Below are 22,850 nucleotides of genomic sequence, written 5' to 3' on the forward strand. Positions count from 1 at the left end.
GAGAATCATTCAAACATAGCTCTAAAGTGACGTTAGTGAATTAGTAACGGCTTCTGCGGTTTTAACGTCAGCTGCAGATGTGAATGAATGGTGGAAGAAAGTAGTTCCTCTTACAAAAGGAATTTTAGACCCTACTTGTTTGATTTTCTTTTTACAAGATTGTGTCGCCGAACTGATGTATAAATGCAATATCACACCAGTAACAGTGCGATATGGCTGTATATCGTCACTGGTGGGGCACTTGGCCTCACTGCTACTCGTGTGATATTGCTCATATATGTAATATACACAGTAATACATGATTAGTCTTGATTAATCATCAAATGGCACTGTTCTCAATTCATAACACTAGGGATATTTCACACAAAATGTATTTAACACATGTTTGGGTAAAAGAGATTGATCAATTCTCACAGGAAACCCTTAATATTCAGCATACATAAATAAGTGGCTAACTTATCAAGAAAGTTTTCAAGAAAAATGCACAATTGAGATTTTACAAATAAGCCATAAATCTGTGTTGGAGATACTGAGAAAAAAATAATAAAAAGTAGCTTTCGTCTATAAAAATACCTTCTCTTCAGTTTTGACTGAGAAGAATCTTCAAACTGACAGTGAATTTAAACTCATAGTGAATCTTTGTTGGTGGTAAGTTTGTAAAGTACATAATTGCTGCTTTTTTTATTGCTCTGTTGTGCAAAAATGTTGATTACTTTCTCTTTTTTACTTATACTTATTAATAAGCACATACATAACCCTGCTCTAAAATAATGTGTACAGTAGACAAACAGAAGAACATTTTCTCAAAAATTATACACCTTACGCCCAAATAATAAATCAGAGTCCAAATTCAGGAGCTGAAAAAATCTGCAAAGGAAAAGAGATGGAAAAATCCAACAGAAAAAACCCCAAACTGAAGCAGAACCAGCATCTAAAAATGTACAAAACTCACCTCTTTCCTCAAAATAAAAAGAGCTTAAAAAGTACTGTTTTAATGATTATTTTACCTTAATTAAAGTAAACAATTTCAACGTGTAACACTTTTAAAGATGTTAATCTCTACGCCCAACTGAAAACGAAATCCGCTTTTAAGACTCAGTGCAGTTAAAGAAGGAAAGGAGCATGATGGGAAAGAATTGGCACAGTCTTAATTCAATCCACTAGAAACGTCCACAGCAGCAGTAGTGTGTGTCATCAGGACATCAGAGTGAGTGTGTCAGGGCACTACAGTCAGGACACGACAGTGGATGTGGCATTGGTGTGTTGGCACTGGTGAAGATGCAGAGCTCAGGCTTCAGTGTTTCGGTCTCCGTTCTCCTGCGGCTGAAGCTGCTCTTTCTCTGTGCGGTCCTCCTGTGGAGGCCGAACGCGATTGAAGAAGCCCAGCTGAGGACGACACACACCAGCGTTAAACACACACTGAAACTCATTCATATATACACCTGAATGTGAGACAATTGGAGATTTCAACTATATATATATATATATATATATATATATATATATATATATATATATATATATTCATTCATTCATTCATTTTCCTTGTCGGCTTAATCCCTTTATTAATCAATTAATTAACCGCCAACTTATCCAGCAAGTTTTTTTTTTTTTTTTTTTACAGAGCGGATGCCCTTCCAGCCGCAACCCATCTCTGGGAAATATCCACACACACATTCACACACACACTCATCGGACAATTTAGCTTACCCAATTCACCTGTAACACATGTCTTTGAACTGTGGGGGAAACCGGAGCACCCGGAGGAAACCCATGCGAACGCAGGGAGAACATGCAAACTCCACACAGAAACGTCAACTGAGCCAAGGATCAAACCAGCAACCTTCTTGCTGTGAGGCGACCGCACTACCTACTGCGCCACTGCTCCACCCATATATCCATTCATCCTAATCTTTTAGTCCATTAATACAACTGTCCTCTTTTATCCATCCTTTATCCATCTACAGTATACCCATCCATCCATCATCTTTCTATATCCATCCATCCTCTATCATCCATCCATCCATCAATCCTAATATTTTCATCCATTAATACAGCTGTGCTCTTTTATCCATCCTTTATCTATCTACATTATACCCATCTATCATCCATCATCTTTCTATATCCATCTATCCTTTCTATGTATACACATCCATATATCCATCCTTTATCTATATCCATCCATCCTTTTTCTATACCCACCAATCCATACTCTTATCTATATCATCCATCCATCTTCATACTTTCATCCATTAATAAAACTGTCCTCTTATATCCATCCTTTATCTGTCTATATCCATCCATCCCTTCTATACATACACATCCATCCTTTATCTATATCTATCCATCATTTCTATATCCACTCATCTATGATCAATCTATATCCATCCATCCATCCATCCTCATCCTCTCATCCATTAATACAACTGTACTCTTCTCTCCATCCTTTATCTATCTATATCCACTCATCCATCCTCTTTCTATATCCATCCATCCATCCATCCAACTTCACATTTTCATACATTATTACAACTGTAATCTTCTATCCATACTTTATCTATCTACAGTATACCCTTCCATCCATCCATCCATCCATCCATCCATCCTAGTCTTTACATCCATTAATACAGCTGTCCTCTTTTATCCATCCTTTATCTATCTACAGTATACCCATCTATCACCTTTCTATATCCATCTATCCTCTCTATGTATACACATCCATACATCCCTCCTTAATCAATATCCATCCATCCTTTTTCTATACCCACCCATCTATCCTCCATCTATATCATCCATCCATCTTCATCTTTTCATCTATTAATACAACTGTCCTCTTCTATCCATCCTTTATCTATCTATATCCACCCATCCCTTCTATACATACACATCCATCCTTTATCTATATCCATCCATCATTTCTATATCCACCCATCCATCCTCAATCTATATTCATCCATCCATCTATCCTCTCAATACAGATCCATTCATCCACCTTCATCTTTTCATCCATTAGTACAACTGTCCTCTTCTATCCATCCTTTATCTGTCAATATCCATCCATCCCTTTTATACATACACATCCATTATCTATATCCGTCCATCATTTCTATTATCCACCCATTCGTCTTCAATCTACATCCATCCATCCACCTATCCTCTCTATACATACAGATCCATTAATCCATCTTCATCTTTTAGTAAATCCATTAATACATCTGTCCTCTTTTATCCATCCATAATATATCTACATTATACTCATTTATCCATCCATCCATCCATCCATCCATCCATCCATCCATCCATCATCTTTCTATATCCATCCATCCATCCTCTATATCATCAATTCATCCATTAATACAACTGTCATCTTTTATCCATCCTTTATCTCTCTATATCCATCCATCCCTTCTATACATCCATTCTCTATCTATATCCATCCATCCATCCATCCATCCATCATTTTTATGTCCACCCATCCATCTTTAATCTATATCCATCCATCCACCTATCCTCTCTCTATATACAGATCCATTAATCCATCTTCATCTTTTCATCCATTAATACAACAGTCCTCTTCTACCAATGCTTTATCTATCTTTATCAAAACAAAAACATCAATATCCATCCATCATATATCTATATCCATCCACCATTCATCCCTTTATGATCCAACTATATCTATGCATCCATCAATTTGTATGTTCATTATTTAATATTTTTAAACATCGATTTATCCAACTGAAATAATTTTTCATAAAAATACATTCACATAATTTCGACTGTAATGTCAATATTTCATTCATTCATATTCAGATGTCATACCCACAGAGACGGTTGTGTGATTTAACTCAAGTCTACAGTTGTTTACCTTATACATGACAAAGATGAGCAGAGCCAGAAGCAGCAGTCCAGCCAGAACAGCCAGAGCCACAACCCATCCCGGGACAGGCTGAGGGTTCTCCGAATTCCAGATCACCTTCAGGGACGCCTACAGGAGAAAGATACTGATGACCAATCATATCAACAAACACTACACATCTAATACAAAAAAAATAAATGCAAATATGAAGTCCTTTTCTCCATCATACACTTTAACTGTAGTTTTGGTTTGATAGAGGACTTTATTCTCCTTTTATTCTAGGATAAAATAGTTTTATTTATTTATGTGCTTAATTACTTTCTTTGTATCTGCTGTACATTTGAAAGCTGAATGTCAACCATCCAGTGTTTGGCACGTTGATTTGAAGGTATTAGTTAAAGAGATAGTTGACCCGAAAATCAAAATATACAGTTTATTTACTTGCCCATAAGTGGTTCCACAGTTTTATATATTCATGTTTTCTATTAAACACAGAAGACAATATTAAAAAAAAAATGTTTTAAACCAGTAACCATTGACATCCATAGTAGGAAAAACAAATACTATTCAAGTCAATGGTTACAGGTTTCCCAACGTTCTTCCAAATATCTCCTTGTGTGTTTAACAGGAGAAAAAAGTGAGTATATTATTTAATTTTATTTTCCTTTTAAGATTGTGGCAACTGTTGGTGTTGGGGAAAAAAAACTAATAATAATTTCATGAGTGTTTCACAATAAGAAACAATTACTATTCAAGTCAATGGTTACAGGTTTCCCAACATTCTTCCAAATATCTCCTTGTGTGTTTAACAGGAGAAAAAAGTGAGTAAATTATTTAATTTTATTTTCCTTTTAAGATTGAGGCAACTGCTGGTGTTGGGAAAAAAAACTAAAAAACTAATAATAATTTCATGAGTGTTTCACAATAAGATCTTACCGACTGAGTGCTGGTTGGGAGCTCAGGATTCAGGTTTTTATACGGCATCTCTATCACACTAAAGGAAGCCGAGGATCGAACAATGTATGACTTGTTTTGACTTTCAGCCTAAAAGGAAAGGAAATCATTGGTGTTTATTAACAAACTGTCAATAGTGCAGTGAGGAAAGGATGTTTTGAGCTTCACAATTGGCAAGGAAAATGAACATTTCAGTTAATTTATGTTTAGTTTTTTACCTTGAGAAAGGTGTTCACGGCCAGTCTAGAATAAATAAATAGAATTGCACTCTGGCCTTTCTCCAGACGGCCAACGAAACACTTGATCTCCTGACACTCTGCATTCCCACAATCCTGTGCAGGTATAAACAAACAGTTTATACAACTTTCATGCATGGATAATGATGTATTCAGGATGCGAATTATACAGTGACAATCCAGGGCGTATATTTTTTTAAAGTTATGTTAGTCTGTCTAATACAGGGGTGTCAAACTCAATTCCTGGTGGGCCGAAGCCCTGCACAGTTTAGTTCCAACCCTGCTCCAACACACCTACCTGTAGGTTTCAAACAAGTCTGAAGGACTCAATTAGTTTGATCAGGTGTGTTTAATTAGGGTTGGAACTAAACTGTGCAGATCTGCGGCCCTTTTAGAACCGAGTTTGACACCTGTGGTCTAATACATGCTTCAGTGTTTATTTAAATCATATTTATTTATTTGAATAAAACATTCAAGTTTTCAGTGCTTTGATGGATATTCAGTGTATTCTAACCTACAGTGTCCTCTGATGAGCCCTTTTAGAGGTTACTGTAGGTCAAACTATACAAGAAATGCAGCTAAATTGAGTTTACTTTTAAGCTATATGTAGAAACAAACTCTGATCTTACAAGAGAAGCGTCTTGTAAACACTTGCGTTGTCTATCGGTGCTCTAGATCTGCCAGTTTCAGATTGATGAACGAATATGCATTTACAATTATATGAATCGTTATAGAGGTGGTCAAATGTATCTTTATATTATCTATCTAGAAATTATTCATATTTAAGATGAGGCGAGAAGGTGGCTCAGTGGTTAGCACTGTTGCCTCACAGCAAGAACGTTGCTGGTTCGTGTCCCGGCTGGGCCAGTTGGCATTTCTGTGTGGAGTTTGCATGTTCTCCACGTGTTAACCTGGGTTTTCTCTGGGTGCTCCGGTTTCCACCACAGTCCAAAGGCATGTGCTAAAGGTGAACTGAATAAACTAAATTGGCCATAGTGTATGGATATTTCCCAGTACTGGGTTGCAGCTAGAAGAGCATCTACTGTGTAAAATATATCCTGGATAAGTTGGCTGTTTATTCCGCTGTGGCGACACCTGATGAATAAAGAGACTAAGCCGAAGGAAAATGAATAAATGAATGAATGAATATTTAAGGTACAGATCAGAGAAAGCTATTTCTCACTTAAAGGGCTGACCCCCATCCATCTTGTTTTGACATCCTTCAGGGGGGATCAAGTGTTAATTAGGAGTCATTCCCCCCAAACCCCCCTGTAATTCGCACCTTGAGTATATCGGAAAAAACCTACTAATGTGATGGGTATCTTAAAAAAATTAAATTGTAGTCGCCAAAAACCTGGTATATACACTACAATTTAAGTGTTAGGTTTTGGTAACTCAGGCTACATTTAAAAACAAAAGGAAAATAAACAAATAAATAAATGAATGGATAAATAAATATGAAACAATATTCCAATTAAATAGGGCGAGGCAGTGGCGCAGTAGGCAGTGCTGTCGCCTCACAGCAAGAAGCTCGCTGGTTCAAACCTCGGCTCAATTGGTGTTTCTGTGTGGAGTTTGCATGTTCTCCCTGGCTTCACGTAGGTTTCCTCCGGGTGCTCAGTTTTTCCCCACCGTCCAAAGACATGTGGTACAGGTGAAATGGGTAGGCTAAATTGTCCGTAGTGTACGAGTGTGTGTGTGAATGTGTGTGTGGATATTTCCCAGAGATGGGTTGCTGCTGGAAGGGCATCCACTTCGTAAAAACTTGCTGGATAAGTTGGCAGTTCATTCCGCTGTGGCGACCCCGGATTAATAAAGGGACTAAGCCGACAAAAAAATGAATAAATGAATTACAATAAAATATATTTCTTTTTTGATACATTTAGGATTGCATTTAATTTTTAGATGCAAAGTTGAATTTTCAGCATGTATAATTGTATCATCATGTGATCTTTCAGAAATCAATCTAACATGATTTGGTGCTCAAGAACATTCCTTGTTAAACTTTGTTTCCAACAAATCAAATTCAACAAGTTGTCTGAAAGAGTGATCATATTTTCAGGATTTATTTTGATCAACAAAGTACTTCAAAAGAACAGCATGCTATTTGAAATGGCAAATAATGTAAAATATCTAACGTTACCAATCAATTTATTGTGCTTTAGTTAAACACAATATCTTTCTTAATAAGTAAATAAATAACTCCAGGTTTCTAAATGTAGTATGATATTACATGTGTATTATCAAACATATTGTGTATTATCAAGTAAATATGGGTTGTAGATGAGATGTCCCATTTTGGTGTCTGCATTTTAAGTTTGCAAAGGTTATGTTTAAACATACAGAAAGCACATTAAAGCATCTGCTTTAATCTTTCAAATAACTTTTGTAAAAATAAAAGTCAATAAAATAGTCAAATAAAAAAATTTAAGATAATAAAAATGTTTTGCTGACAAATGTTTGAAACTTTGTGGTTTGAAGATAGTGGCAAAAGTTTTAAAAGTCTAAAAATGACAATTATTTAACGTGACAATTAATTAAAAATGACAATTAATTAACGTTTTTGAGGTTGCAATGAGATCCTTAAAACTTTTAATATGCAATTAAATAAGTCTTAAATTTGAGTCTTTTCGAACATCAAATTATTCTACATGTTCTAAACACATGAAAATGTTTTTTTGGTATACAAACTACTGTAATACCAAATTTAAGTGGATTTTAGCGGACATCTGCTGTAAATCATGCTAAAAAACATAATATTACTGTTTGCATCATTAAAAAACTCATCTTTATGAACACCACTTACATCTGAATTCTGAATAAAACTCCTGCAAATATTTAGTACAACTTAGGATTCAATATAAGATATTGCTACTTGTTTTAAAAAAGTTTGAATGGTCTGGCATCTATTTACATCTCTGAGCTTCTTCACTGGCACACTTCGTTGAGGCCAATCAGGTCGGAAAACAAGTTTCAGCTAGTTGTCCCCAAAACACGGTTGAAATCAAAAGGTGACAGGGCTTTTTCTGCTGCAGCCCCCTGACTGTGGAATAGTCTGCCTTTACATATCAGGTCATGTTCTTCACTTGGTGCTTTTAAGTCTCATCTAAAAAAAATCACCTTCTGTCTCTTGCATTTCGATTGCAATTAATTAATTTTAATCTGTTTTATTTATTTAGCTTATTTTTATATATAGGTATAGATTTTGTATGCTGGTCTTTTTGTAAAGCACTTTGGTCAACATCTGTTGTTTTTAAATGTGCTCTATGAATAAAGCAAACAAACAAACAAATACATCACAATCTGTGGTATATAAAAAAAAAAAAAGTGTGACTATACCAGAATCTCCAGGTTTTCTTCCCCATGTTTTTCCTCCAGGTCTCTGCGATGAACATTGTGTCTGTTTCTTCCCTCTGCTCCACTTGCAGAGGTGTCATTCTGGTCAAGAAATCTGGGACTCTAGGTGAAGCAAAAAAACAAAACAAAAGTAATCAACTATTGACATCCTATAAACCATTTTTGACCAAGCAAACACAGATTATTTTTATTTTTCAAAATGTTTTTTTTTTAGAGGACATCATTAATGTGTTCTAATAAACAAGTAATATGTATGTGTGCTTTGACAGAATATCATTGTCAATCAGAATACAAAGTATGTGATGTTTAATATACAGGTTTGTGGAGTGAAATTTTAGGTCCTGTTCACCCAAACAATGAAAATGTCCTCACTATTTCCTCAAGCTAAGCCTTTATGAGCTTTAATATGCTTATTTTTTTCTGTTGAACACAAAACAAGATATACCGAAGAAAGAAAAGCAGACGTTGACATCCATAGTAGGAACAAAAATTACAAGTGGAACCACTATTACTAGATGGAAGTCAATGGCTGTTTTTTTCCAGCATTCTTCAGTATATCTTCCTTTGTGTTCATTAGAAGAAAGAAACCTACTGTAGGTTTGAAACAAGCTGAGGATGAGTCAATTATGACTATCCTTTATCAACAGTCTTAAATATAAAAAGATTAGTTTTGTTAGACACATACTGTGACATTCAGAGGGTTGAGCTCCCTGTTTGAGCTGCAGTTCATGTTTCCGTCCACTGAAAACTTGGTGATGTAAAGCAGAGAGCCGTTGTTGAATCTGTAGGGCCACTGCACATCCAAAATGGCCTTGCTGAATGTACTGGGTCCTTTGTTTCTTAGCTGGGAAGATCAAAGTTTACAAAAGATCAAATATTGCAAACTTCAAACAGCATGAAAGTGATGAAAGTCAAATGTCTTTTTTTCTACCTCATAGATGTGCTGTACAAGAGGGCCAATGTCATCCTCCAGAACAGGATTCTCTTTCGGCTGCCAGTTAGCAATAGGTAAAAACACCTGCTCTGGCGCAGAAACCCTTTAATTCATAAAGTAGATATTTATTAATATTATATATGAAGAGTTTCGATGCAAAAACCTCTAAACGCCGCTTGATATTTTCTTCTAAAATTAGCATTTTTGTCAGACTCTTGTGTGTAGGCTAAGAATTGTTACTTTTATAATGACGAATAAGTTCTTTCCATTGACTTTAAAGTGAAATAACTGAATAAAAACATAGGAAACTGGGAAAATGCTCATTTTAGAAAACAAATATAGATGGCATTGAAAGGTTTTTGCATCTGAACTCTACATATGTTATAATATTTAAGCAGTAGTTTGTGTCAAATAATTATTCTTAAATCATTCAAATATAGTGATATGGTTCTCAATAAATATGTTGCGTTTGATTTAATTTATTTAGTTCCAACAGAAAAATCATACGCAAAACAATTCTTAAAACAAAATACATTTCAACATGGCCGAAATGGAGCAGGATGAAGAACAGGATTCTCTTTCGGCTGCCAGTTAGCAAGAGGTAAACACCTGCTCTGGTGCAGAAAACCTTCAATTCATAAGAAGATTTTTATTAATATTACATATGAAGAGTTTAGATGCAAAAACCTCTAAACGCCGCTTGATATTTTCTTCCAAAATGAGCATTTTTCTCCTAATCTTGTGTGTAGGCTCAGAAATTTCACTTTTATAATGACAAAAGTTCTTTTCATTGACGTTAAAGTGAAATAACAAAAGATAAACATAGGAGGCTGAGAAAAATGCTCATTTTAGGAAAAAAAAACTCTGATGGCATTTAAAGGTTTCTGCATATGAACTCTACATATGTTATAATATTTGGGCAGTAGTTCTGTGTCAAATTCTTCTTCTTAAATCATTCTAATATAGTGATATGGTTCTCAATAAATATGTTTTATTTGATTTAACTTATTTATTTCGAACAGAAAAATCATACGCAAAACAATTCTTTAAACAAAATACATTTCAACATGGCCGAAATGGAGTGAAATGAAGCACAAGCTGATTACTTTCCCCACCCCATTACCACACACATCATTCGTTTACTACTTCAACTTATTTCTCCTTTTACTTATCTCATCTTTTAACATGACACATATTTTATCCTTTTGGCATTTTTGACATTTCATACCATTTGTAAATTTACGTCTTATAACATAAACCCAAAAAAATATATAGTATTGCAAACAGCCATTAATTGAAATTTCATCATGCCCTTCTCATTTACTTTAGTAATATATATATATATATATATATATATATATATATATATATATATATATATATATATATATATATATATATATATATATTTATATATAAACAACTTTTTAAATAGATTATTATTCTTACAGTGTTTGATAATCTGTTCCAGGCTGTTTTATAATTTCACACCACATATAGACATACACAAATCTTTTAAAGTTGTCCCTGTTTTCAACCTCCTAAAATTTTGTTCTCTTGGATTATATCCCCCTTGTCTTTCTTCAAAAACTTTTGTATGCCTTTCGCAAGTATTTTATTCCTAGCTTTAAACATAAATTGTGCTGTTTTTAATTTAACCAAATCATTGAACTAGAGTATCTTTAATTTAAAAAAGAAAGGGTTTGTATGCTCCATATACCCCACATTTTCTATCATTCTAATATTATCTGCATTGTACATAAGGATTGTAAGTTAGATTTAAATGTATTCCCCCAAATTTCAACACAATAACTCATATATGGCAACATAAGTGTGTTCTATAATACATACATTTATTTTTTACCCAAGATAAAGCTTGCTTTATAAACTATTGCTACAGTTTTTGTACATTTTAATATCACATTATTTATTTGAGGTTTCCAACTAATTTTATGATCCAATACAACACCAAGAAACTTAATCGCATACACTCTTTCAATAACTTTACAATCAAGTTTTAAATCTATATATTTTGACTACTTTTTAATTTCCCAAATAACATAACCTTTGTTTTACTTATATTTAATGACAATTTATTTATGTCAAACCACAATATCAATTTATTAATTTCTGTTTTAATCGACTCCACAAGTTTTGCTAAATTATCCTCAGAACAAAAGATACTTGTATCATACGCAAATAAAATAAACTTAACTCAGATATCTTACACATATTATTAATACAAATTATAAACAATATTGGACCTAAAACTAATCACAATGTACTTCTAATAATACACCTAATAATAAAATTCATAAATACTAATAGTTAAACAATATAATAAAAATGTTGAAGGAGGGGTCCATGTTTCGGAATTCAACCTCAAGATGCCTGCAGTGCAGTTGCACAATATATTAGCGTGATGATCAGTAGGTGCCAACATAATTATTATAGTTGTTTGAACATTTCCGAACACTTTATCTACACTAAATCTTTTGTTTTGGGCAAGTCAGTCGAAAAAATAAAAACAAAGTTAGTTTTCTTAGGCCTAGTTTCACATACAGAATTAGGCCGAAGTTTAATTAGGACATGTGATCCATTTGAGTAATTACTGGTGTCCTTCTTGATACAAACAAAAGCCACTGGTGTATTTTAAGACATAAAAAGTTTATTTTACTAGAAACACTCCAGACTAGTGTGGAACTAGAGTAACCACAGGCAAATCTGTTAATAATAATAATAAAAATAACCATACCCTCTTAATTCCACTTTGGCCAGCACAGCGAGCTTTGTGACAACAGACACCAGATTGCTGGTATTGTTGAACTGATTTGTGCTGAAAGAAAAAGGAAATGATTCGATTACACAAGCGAACAGAAGGTGGTGTTGTTGCATCAACAACTGGTGGACATTTCAGTAATTTATGACCGAAGTTTTATTTGGAAAACACACATCGTGTGCAACTATCTCTTTACGTTTATGAAATGTTTTGTAAATCATTAAACCAAAAAGGATTATTCTGTTATAAATTACCCATGTTGTTCAATTCCCTCAGACTTTGTTCATTTAAAAACACAAATTAAGATAATTGAGATGAAATCAGAGAGCTCTCTAATCCTCCATAGACAGCAATGATTCCGAGATGCTCAATGTCCAGAAAAAAAATACTCTGTCATCCGTATTCTATGTCCAATGGCAATGTCTTCTTAATCAGATCAGGGTGTGTGTTTACTACACTCAATAATGTAAGACGGACTAGTCTGCATTGATCTTGTGGGCTAGCCTAAACACCTGCTGGTGACCTACTCAGACCTGCAGCTTCTCCACAGTGGACGTCCAGCATTCTCCAGCCTCCGGCGTCTAGAAAGCAGCTCTGCACAAGAAGTTTGTTCACAGCCAGAGGAGAAATGATCACGCCCATCTGAGCCTGGTTTCTCTCTGGTTTCACTTTCAATTGGTGAAGTTTGTTTCTTGCCACTGGCTTGCTTGGTTTGGGACTAGTATAGCTGCACATCAATGGATTTTCTTGTCGGTGTTTGGACTTTCAGCAGTGAAATTTAACACTGCGCTACAACTACACTGAACTAGGGTTGTGAGATTAATTGGAATCGCGATTTGAACATGCACAATTTCTTAATCGCCTTCCAGCATAGATATATACATTAGATGTCGCATACCCTGTTGTTGTCTATTGGAAGGAATGCATCAATAGAGCCGCCATTTTGGAACAGGGTAGCGCTCCTTTGAAATGAATGCGGGACCAAGGTACAGTGGAGGACTGTGGCCATCCAAAGCCAGACATATACAGATATATCTATGATCGGGAGTTTTCCTGGATGTTAGTATGCAATAATTTTTTGAAAATACGAAACTTATAATTTTACATCACTTCTCTACATTGATGGATCAGTGATCGCACTGGCATTCCTGACAAAAAGTGTGTGTTTGTGTGTATGGAAATGTACTATCCTCCCTCCCTGTTAAATTTGATCTAATCCGTGTCCTGAAACACATCTCCTCTCCTGCTTTCACTTCTCATACTGACGGAGGGAGCGATTCGTTTGTAAATGAATCTCTGTTATGAACGACTCGTTTACTAGCCGACAATAATACAAGTTTCTGGCACCGCAGCATCTCGTTGTCATATTTGTTTTGCATTGTTTGCTGATTTTATTCAACAAAACCAGCATACGCCGAGTGTTTAGTGCTAGTTGGTGCTACTTTGCCTGATGCTGAATGCAGTAAGAGACTGTATTATCATCAGTAACGTTACCTGTTCAGCACAAAAGTTCATAACATACAAAATGTAAAAAACTTAATTTTACCTATGAAATTTTCTGCCTTTGTGCTTTGTTTTTTTTGTTTGCTCATTACTACACCCGTAGACAGCGCTAAAGTCCAGCATCTTAACGTCATAACACTGTCTTGACTTGTGTGGTTGAATGACATTTGTCCTGGGAGCACTGTACCAATGTGGCGGCACTATTGACGCATGCTCAGGGGCCCTATGCGATATCTAGTGTATATATCTATGGCCTTCCAGCACGATTTTCCCACAGTTTGCCATTGGAACCAATCATAACGCAGCTTGCCTAAACAGAGCATGAGAACAGGCGACTGAGCTTAATAACATGCCATAGGTCTGTTCTCGAGACAATTTGTTACACTTTTACTAGGTGATTTTGTATTTTTTTTTTATGTTTGTTTTAGAGACATGTTACAGGTCTTTAATAAAGATCTAATTGTTTTCCTTTGCAAATATATTTCAGACTTACACTGTAAAAGCTCTGTGTGTCAAAATCATGATTAAACTCAAAATCGCACTATTGTTTAATAAAATCGAGATAGATTTCTTTTGCCCATATCGCACAGCCCCACACTGAACTGAATTAAACTGAACTTCAACTCTGGACTGACGCAGTTTCAATTTACTAGAACTTTTATGTTAGGCTGCTTTGACAAAATCTACATTGTCAAAGTGCTGTAGAAATAAAGAGAAATTGAATTAGGAGCTTGCATGTAGCGCTTTTGACTAATGGTAATAAGCCATATTGCCAGTAGTAAACGCATAACCTGACCTGATGTGGAAGAGATTATAATAACAGTCGCATTTGTATTTTTAAAGCACACCAAAAAGTGTTCTTGGAGCTTTATATGATCACAGTTGAACCACTGAAGTCACATAGAATGTTTTGACGATGCTCATTTTACTAGACTTTGAATGTCAATGAACAATGGCTATCTATGGAGAATGAGAGCGTTCTTAGATTTAATCTAAAATATTTTAACTTGTATTTCGAAGATTCGCAAGATTGGAACAAACAGATGAATAATTAAAAACAGAATTTAAATTGGTAGGGTGAACTAACCCTTTAAAGTAAACATGGATGTGAGGAACATACAACAGACTGAAAGCAAAGCAGGATGTTTTCACACAGAGAAAAACTGCAGTTCCCTGTAATTAACACTTAAAAACATAAATCACCTCCAGTCAGCAGGACACATTAGGAATAGAAGTGAACACTGTCTGAAGTTTTATTGATTTAAATAAAATACAAAAAGACAGGAAGTGAATATATGTCTGCAACGTTTTTTTCTTAAATTTGTTCTAATGGTCGTCTTTGGTTAAAGACAGTCCAGAAAAACCTTTTTTTATTACCCCCGCCAAATGCAAACCAATAGTGTGCTGTAATAATATACTGTTGTGAAAGCATTCATTAAAATACCTCTGAATCTGCAATCCAAACTTGACTTCTGTGTCCTGTTCAGAGAGCTGATGCACGCTGAAGCGCAATCCTGCTACTATCTGCACAAACAACACAATTTCAACATAAATGAATGTTAATTTTGGTTACAGTGGATAGAAATATAATAAAAATAAATCACTTTTGGTACAAACGACTATGCAGATATTCAGCTTGGAAAGGCTGTAGGTCACCTTAGTTCCTCCTTTCATTGGGTTGCCAAGATCACACACGACCACCCTGGTCTGATTGTCTTTCTTGAAAGCACAGGACAGTCTGGACAACGTCTGAAATACACAAATGACATACGAATCCTTAAACAATCTCAAAATTACTGCACTTCAAACACACACAAACAAATGCTCAGAAATTTAGTGGTTGCATGATTTGATCAAGTTTTTGGGGGACCTTTTTTATGCTCACTTTGATCAAAAATACAGTAAAAACAAAACAAATTACATTTAAAATTAGAATAGTCATTAATTTAAGGCTAGAGTAGTTGTGAATTTGACTTGATAAAACATTTGCTATTATTAGTCATGCTAAAAAGAGTTGTGCTGCTTCATTTTTTTTTTTTTTTTAATTAGGGATGGGGAGTCGACTCTCAATAGATCTAGTACTGGAATCAACTTCCAGAGACGAGTCTGTTTTTTTAAATCTTCCTGAACGAAGCAGTAACATGCTATAGTTATGATTCTCATTCTCTACCACAATGAACACTGAAGATGCCTCATTTGAATGTATGTTCACACAATTTACACTTGCTTTTGAATTTCGCAACTATGAGCACTCTAGGCTATTATGAATAGTCGTGCAGGATGAAGTTTGCTTTCACTTTCAAATTCTTATAAAGCACGTACACCTTTTGCATTTTTGTTTTAAAGCAATTGTTTGGATGTGATGTCAGGTTTTCTGTGTTTTAAATGAAATATAGCCCTTATGTATATGTGTGTTAATTTGGAGCGAATCAGATACTATCTGCGGAACCTAAATTAGTACTGCAGGTAAAATTATGATGTTATGTTAAAGCTATTGGCTGCTGTTATATTCTCAAGTAATTTTATTTATCTCATGCCCATTTCATGAATAAATAAATAAATTAATTTATTTATTTATTAATTTATAAATAAATCACTAAATATAATGACAAAAGTAGCCAAGATTTATTAATTGTCACAAAATCTGACAATAAATGTGGTCATGGTTATGTTTTGGCCCTGAATGCACTCAATATATTAATAATATTAATAATAATATAAAATGAATATACTAATATTCATTCTTTTACTTATTTTGTAAACAGAAAATACAAAAATACATCAGAATGTATTTCATGAGAACATCAGAATTAAGATATAGTCTATAACTACCGAATCAAATTCGTTTTCAAAAGAAGATTTAAAAAAAATATTTAGCCAAAGCCAAGTGTTCAAAAACAGGCCTGACTCACTCCTTTTCTTCTGGCGTATGCCGCCCCATTAACCCTTTTTGAATTACAATGATGAACAAACTGCACAAAACAAACAGTGACATTTAAAAGTTAAGTAATGAGCTTTTTAAAAGTCCAAAAAAAAAAAAAACACATTTACGAGAGAGAGAGCAATATGATGCTGAAAGGCACAGTCACGCTGCTTTTATTTTAGGTTTGTTAATGTATGAATTAATTAGGTTAAACATTTTGTGTAGGGTTATAATATTTAATTGGTCATTAATCAAATGGAAAATCTAGCTGTTTTGTTTATTGATATGTTGGATTGTCAATAAAAATAAAGAAAAAAAAATAAAGAAAAATGAACAACCGCAGATTTGGGTTGGCCCTGCATGACATTTATTATTGTTATTTTTTGAAAAAATCATTTGACCACAATTGTTTTTTTTTCTTTGTTATTGAACTGCTACACATCTTTCATTAAACCCGGAAATCCGGACTTTACTAGAACTTCTATGTTAAACCGCTTTGACACAACCTACATTATAAAAGCTCTATAGAAATAAACTTGAATTAATTTAAACATTTCGATAATAAATTGATGTTTTAACTTTCTGTTCCCAAGATAGCAATGTAATTGTCTAAATTATCTAAACTAGACTATTAAAATATGCTGTAAAATGTACCGCAGTAGCATTAAAGCATGATATGATACAGCATGTTTCCACCGACTCCAAAAATTAGGAGTCAAGAATCTGAGTCGACTCCAAAAAACCCAGAACCGAACATCCATTATGATAGAAATGTCATTCATTTATTCCTTCATTTTCTTTTCGGCTTAGTCCCCCTATCAATCCGGGGTGGCCACAGCGTAATGAACCGTCAGCCTATCCAGCACATATTTTTATGCTGCGGATGCGCTTCCAGCTGCGACCCATCTCTGGGAAACATCCACACACAAACATTCAGAAATTTCATTTATTTAAAATAAACATTTTATAACATTTTAGCACAACTTTTCCTTTTTTTATTACTGTAAAATAAAGTATTGTATACAATTTTACTAAAACTAAACTTTAAATGATACACATACACACATTTAGATATAGTGCATTTTTTTGCAAGATGTAATTTAATTAATTATATCCTTATGTAAATTTCTAACATTTGTAAAAAGATATCTTCATAAAATTAATTTATAATGTAATGAATTAATCCTTCTTAAATAAAATTAGATTTTTATCATTATTATTATTATTATTATTATTATTCATTCATTCATTTTCTTGTCGGCTTAGTCCCTTTATTAATCCGGGTCGCCACAGCGGAAAGAACCGCCAACTTATCCAGCAAGTTTTTTACGCAGCGGATGCCCTTCCAACCACAACTCATCTCGGGGAAACATCCACACACACATTCACACACACACTCATACACTACGGACAATTTAGCCTACCAAATTCACCTGTACCGCATGTCTTTGGACTGTGGGGGAAACCGGAGTACCCGGAGGAAACCCACGTGAACGCAGGGAGAACATGCAAACTCCACACAGCAACCCAGCGACCTTCTTGCTGTGAGGCGAACGTGCTACCCACTGCGCTAATTCGTCGCCATTATTATTATTATTATTATTATTATTAATGTTATTGTTATAGCTCAGTGTCCAAAATATATCTGCAAAGTTTCAACTCAAAATAACTTGCTTTAACATAATATAAGTGTGCATTTTAGCGCTGAAGAAAAGAAGTGTTTTCTTGTGTGTCTCTTTAAATACAAAAGAGCTACTGGTCGGTCAGGGTTTCCCAGTTTTTACTGTAAAATGTGCACAAATTAACATTAATGTGAACACCAAGGCTAGTAATGCGTCCTATAAACAGTATGTTCATTTTGTTGCATTTCTCAAATATTTGCAAATAATATTGATTGTCAGACATATTTGGACAAGCAAATCTCTCTGTGGTGAGCAAGAGGTACTATGAAATTGGTATGTAAACACTGGCCTGTTTATGGTTTGTGTGTTCAGCACAAGTTCCAGTTTCCCTTGACAATACAAATACTGCCATCTGCAGGTATGAAAAGATACACAGGCACAGAATGTATGAACTCGTTTCAGTCAGCCGTTTGATGTTTACGCGCAACTTTTTGTTCCAGATGAGACCAGACCCAACAGACGTGAAGTAACAATACAGTCAGTTTTCATCACTGCTAATTCTTTGAAAATAAAAAGGTGTGCCCCAAGCTTTAGGACTACATTTACCCAACAATTCTGGCTAGTCTCAACAAACTAAGCATACTCTTCATGGAGTTGAACGTGTGATTAAAGCCAGAACAACCCTTTAAAAGCTCCAAACCTCATTATGAAAGGTCACACTTTAATAGTTGCACAGGGGTCACTGCTCACCTCACTGTTACGCACGACCGCAGTGAAATCGGCCTGTGATGGAAGAGTGACGATCAGGTCAGCCTCGTATGCCCCTTCTCCTCCATTTTCTGCTGTGACCTCCAGGGTCAGTGGGTTGTCGTCACCTATGTAGATCTCGTTCTGGTCACTGGTGCAAGAAAAAGAACATCAAACGGACAGATGCACACGGAGATCATCTCCAGCTCACACCGACTGATAATACACTGGAATTTAGGGCTCAGATGAACCTCTGACTCACCTCACCACAGACAGTTTTAAGTCTGGCTTGCAGATATTGTCCTCGCCACAATCCAGGAGTATGTGAGCCTGGAAAAATTACAAAACATGGGAAAATTAAAACTTGTTCCTATTTTTATGCAAAGCTTTTTTTTAAATGAGAATGCAAGATTTTATCTTCTGAGTGAACGCTGTACTATTTATTTAATCCAGGGTTCACACGCTTCCTTTTTTTATCCAATGACTTTCAACTGGTTTTTAAGCGGTTTGAGATTCAACTTCAATATTAATATCTAAAATAATTCAAACTGATTCACTTGAGCCCAATTTGGGCCAATCTGCAAATCATTTCCACCACTGAAGAGACCGAAGTACACTTTTTCCACAATGAAAATAAATATTTTAGAAAAAAGCATAACTTAATAACTTAAGATCTTTTCCAGACTAAGTATATGATCTTAAATTATGTTTTCTATTTCCAGTGGTCTGTGGGAATCCAGCTAATATTAAAAAGAAATATAACAACATTGTTAGAAGCCTGAAAGTCATTAATCAGATTTTAACTCTACCATGGCAGCTATTCACGCTGTGTAAACCTCATTCATCTATTATATCGTCATCCTTTGCTGCAGACACTGAAATCTTTCTGGAGTATATGAGCAAACACAGTGCTGATTCACTATCATTTAAAAGCTTTAAGTTGCTAAGATTTTTTTTAATTAATTAACATGTTTTATCTGCAAGAATGCACAGGACTGTTTAAAAGTCAGTAATTAAAGAGATTTAAAGAGAAACTGAAAACTTACACACTCAAGTGCTTCAAAACTTTTATTAATTTATTTTGTCTGCTGAACACAAAAGATACTCTGTAGAATGCTGGAAAAAGCAAACATTGACATCCATAGTAGGAACAGAAATTACTGCAACATTCTTTTTCCCAAAAGTCAGGGTATATTGCTTTGCGTGCAACTGAAGAAAAAAAAAAAAAAACGTAAACATATTTGAAACAAGTGGGGGAGTAAACCAGAATGGTCATTTTCAATTAACTATCCCTTTTTTAGATTTCTATTTCCAATAAATATGGTTCATTCCATAAAAAAAAAATTCAATTAAAAAAAATTCTTTAGCTGCAAATAATCATATTAGGCTGATTTCTGAAGACTGAAGTAATAATGCTGAAATTTCAGCAGTCAGAGGAATAAATTTAAATATAAATTACATTTTGTAAAATTATTAAATAAAAAAATAAATGTACAAATAAATATATTTGAAAAATTGTTGCACTTTCTGTAAAGACCACCTTGGTCAAGCCTAAAAAAATATTTGTAAAATCCTACTGACTGTTAAATATTTGAACACAGTGTACAGATGTTAACACTTCAATGTGTTCCCTCTGCCGCCACATTCGCGGCAGTAAATGCACCTGCAGCTTTTGACTGCTGGGTGGCGTTTTAACTATGGCTGGGCAATTTGATCTAAAATCAAAACTTTGATTAATTAAACATTTTAACTTGATTAATGAATGATTATTTTACTTATTTAAAAAAAAATGGTGCCCTCATAGTTCCCTGACAAGTTTTACAGCTCATGTGACACTTAGGGAAAGTAATTAGAAAAAATCTTTTCAAGATCAATTGTAGGCTCTGAATGACCATTTCAATTACTTTGATTAATCGCCCAGCCCTACCTTTACCAAAGATTTTGTCAGCTAAATCCGGCTTCAGACTACAGGAGTTTTAGACCGATTTATGATTTTTCACCTCCCAAGAATCGGAGATGAAAACTTTGATCGTTCCTATTCTCAGCGCAGTGTTTTAAGATTTACTTTTGCAGTGTTGGGAAAAGAATTTGTTCAAATGATTAGACCAACGTCTATATAGTCCCGTAAACAAGAAAGAGTAGGCTATAAGATAATATACTTTTACAGAGAAAGATTACTACAGACTGGGTGGTTGCATTCAGTAAATGCATTTTTTTTATACACTGTACTTATTATATGTGCAACAGGTAACAATTTCGCTTTTAAACATATAACAATAGCTATGGCCAGTCAAACAAAGCACAGCTATCACAGCAAAATAAAGAGATTTAAATGGACATATTACACATATCAACACGCAAAATTTCTTAATTTTGTAGGTTATCCACTCCATGCATATCATAGCTTAGCCTGATAAACATGCAAATGTCTATTATTATATATTGTACACATTTATAAAACGAAAGCTTGTGTGTGTGAGAGCAATGAACAGAAAACTGTGGCTCCCCTTGTGTGCGTGCGTTAATAATTCGACACCTTGGAATTAAAGGGTTCTATCTGCATTCTGAATGATTTTGAGATATTAAGCTTCAAAGTTTTTTTTTGCTATTTCATAGCAAACGATATGTGTGTAACATTTGCTGTTTTTAAATAAAAGTCTTAAAATGTAAACATCTTTTAAAAAACATCCTATAATGTAAATAAGTTTTTTTTTATTTAATAAGAATATGTCAATAACTAAATTTTGACAAAAATGGTAGGGATGTCCCGATCCGATATTGATATCGGAAATTCGTCCGATATCAGTCCAAAAAACTATATCGGAGTGCGTTAAAAATCTCCCATATAAGCAGTACGATACTCTCTAAACTCCGTTACAGCTATTCTATCCAGCAGCATCCAGAGCCAGTGTGCAAAGCCCACGTGATCACAACACTGCTTGCTAGCAAACAAAGTCTCTAAGATTTAACATGCTCTTCACACTAAGTTATGGTGTATTACGATAGAAATCTATTGTGACGGTAGCACACGCTGACGCTAGCAACAACGGCACATCTCTAACGTAAAAATAAAGTATTCATAATTTGTGCTGATATCGGATTTATATTGGTATCGTATCGGACTGATGGCTGCAATATCGGTATCGTATCGGAAGTTAAAATGTTGTATTGGGACATCCCTAAAAAATGGCAGATAGAACCTTATAATTCTAAGGTAACAAATTGCCAGGAACAGCTGTAAACTGGGACATAATGTAACCTATTTTGAGGTTTTGCCTATAGTGGCATATTTTCAAAAGAACCATGTCGGTTTTATTAAATAAATAATTATATGTAAGCTAATTTATTATTAGCTTTAATTATATATTTTTAATTAGCCACATGTTATTCTGTGTGTGTTATTTACGACCCAGATGTGTTGCCAATAACACAAAATACTTAAACATTAAGCATGTATATGCAGAGCTCCAGTAAGCAGAGGTCTAATGTGGGAAAGTTGTACCTGCTTGGTGACGTTTGTAGGAGCAGACTGGTCAAGGATGGGCAAGAGGCCGGTTTTATCTGCAGCCGATTTGAAATCCAAACTGTACTCCATAAAAACAGAGATGGGTGTGATCTTATCCCTGAATTCTGAGTCATCCTGTTAAAAGAGAGAGAGAGAGAGAGAGAGAGAGAGAGAGAGAGAGAGAAAGAGAGAGAGAGAGAGAGAGGGGGGGGGGGTGAGAGAGAGAGGAAAGTGGACAGAGAGAGTAATGGGGCCTCTGTGTCAATGAGCTCAAGCCTGGGGAATTTCAGTCTAGCTTACAAGCTCTACAACATGCTCTTTTATGTCCAGGAAAGAGAGCTTTGGCTTTCAGGTCGAATCCTTCTTAAGCTCTGTAACACATTGTTCCTTTTTTGAAAACAAAATAACGGCATATCCCGATGCCAAACATC

At 34.7% G+C, this 22,850-nt stretch overlaps 1 protein-coding gene across 2 annotated transcripts in view; it reads right to left on the reverse strand.

Moving 5' to 3' along the window:
- Positions 1-22,850, reverse strand: part of itgav (integrin, alpha V) — a 59,190-nt gene that overhangs the window by 1,219 nt on the left and 35,121 nt on the right. The window contains exons 18-30 of one of the 2 annotated variants that reach the window (XM_087265839.1): positions 22,417-22,554; positions 19,177-19,244; positions 18,918-19,065; positions 15,279-15,371; positions 15,067-15,146; positions 12,096-12,176; positions 9,338-9,443; positions 9,092-9,250; positions 8,389-8,508; positions 5,032-5,145; positions 4,796-4,903; positions 3,869-3,988; positions 1-1,386 (exon numbers count right to left, since the gene is read on the reverse strand). The exon at positions 1-1,386 is cut by the window's left edge and continues 1,219 nt beyond it. In XM_087265839.1, coding sequence (XP_087121965.1) covers positions 1,288-1,386; positions 3,869-3,988; positions 4,796-4,903; positions 5,032-5,145; positions 8,389-8,508; positions 9,092-9,250; positions 9,338-9,443; positions 12,096-12,176; positions 15,067-15,146; positions 15,279-15,371; positions 18,918-19,065; positions 19,177-19,244; positions 22,417-22,554 — 1,434 coding nt within the window. In that variant the 3' untranslated portion in view covers positions 1-1,287. 2 annotated transcript variants of the gene reach the window in all.

This window comes from Danio rerio, chromosome 9 (assembly GCF_052040795.2).
Source record: "Danio rerio strain M-AB ecotype USA chromosome 9, GRCz13ab, whole genome shotgun sequence".
In the NCBI taxonomy this organism is placed as follows: Eukaryota; Metazoa; Chordata; class Actinopteri; order Cypriniformes; family Danionidae; genus Danio; species Danio rerio.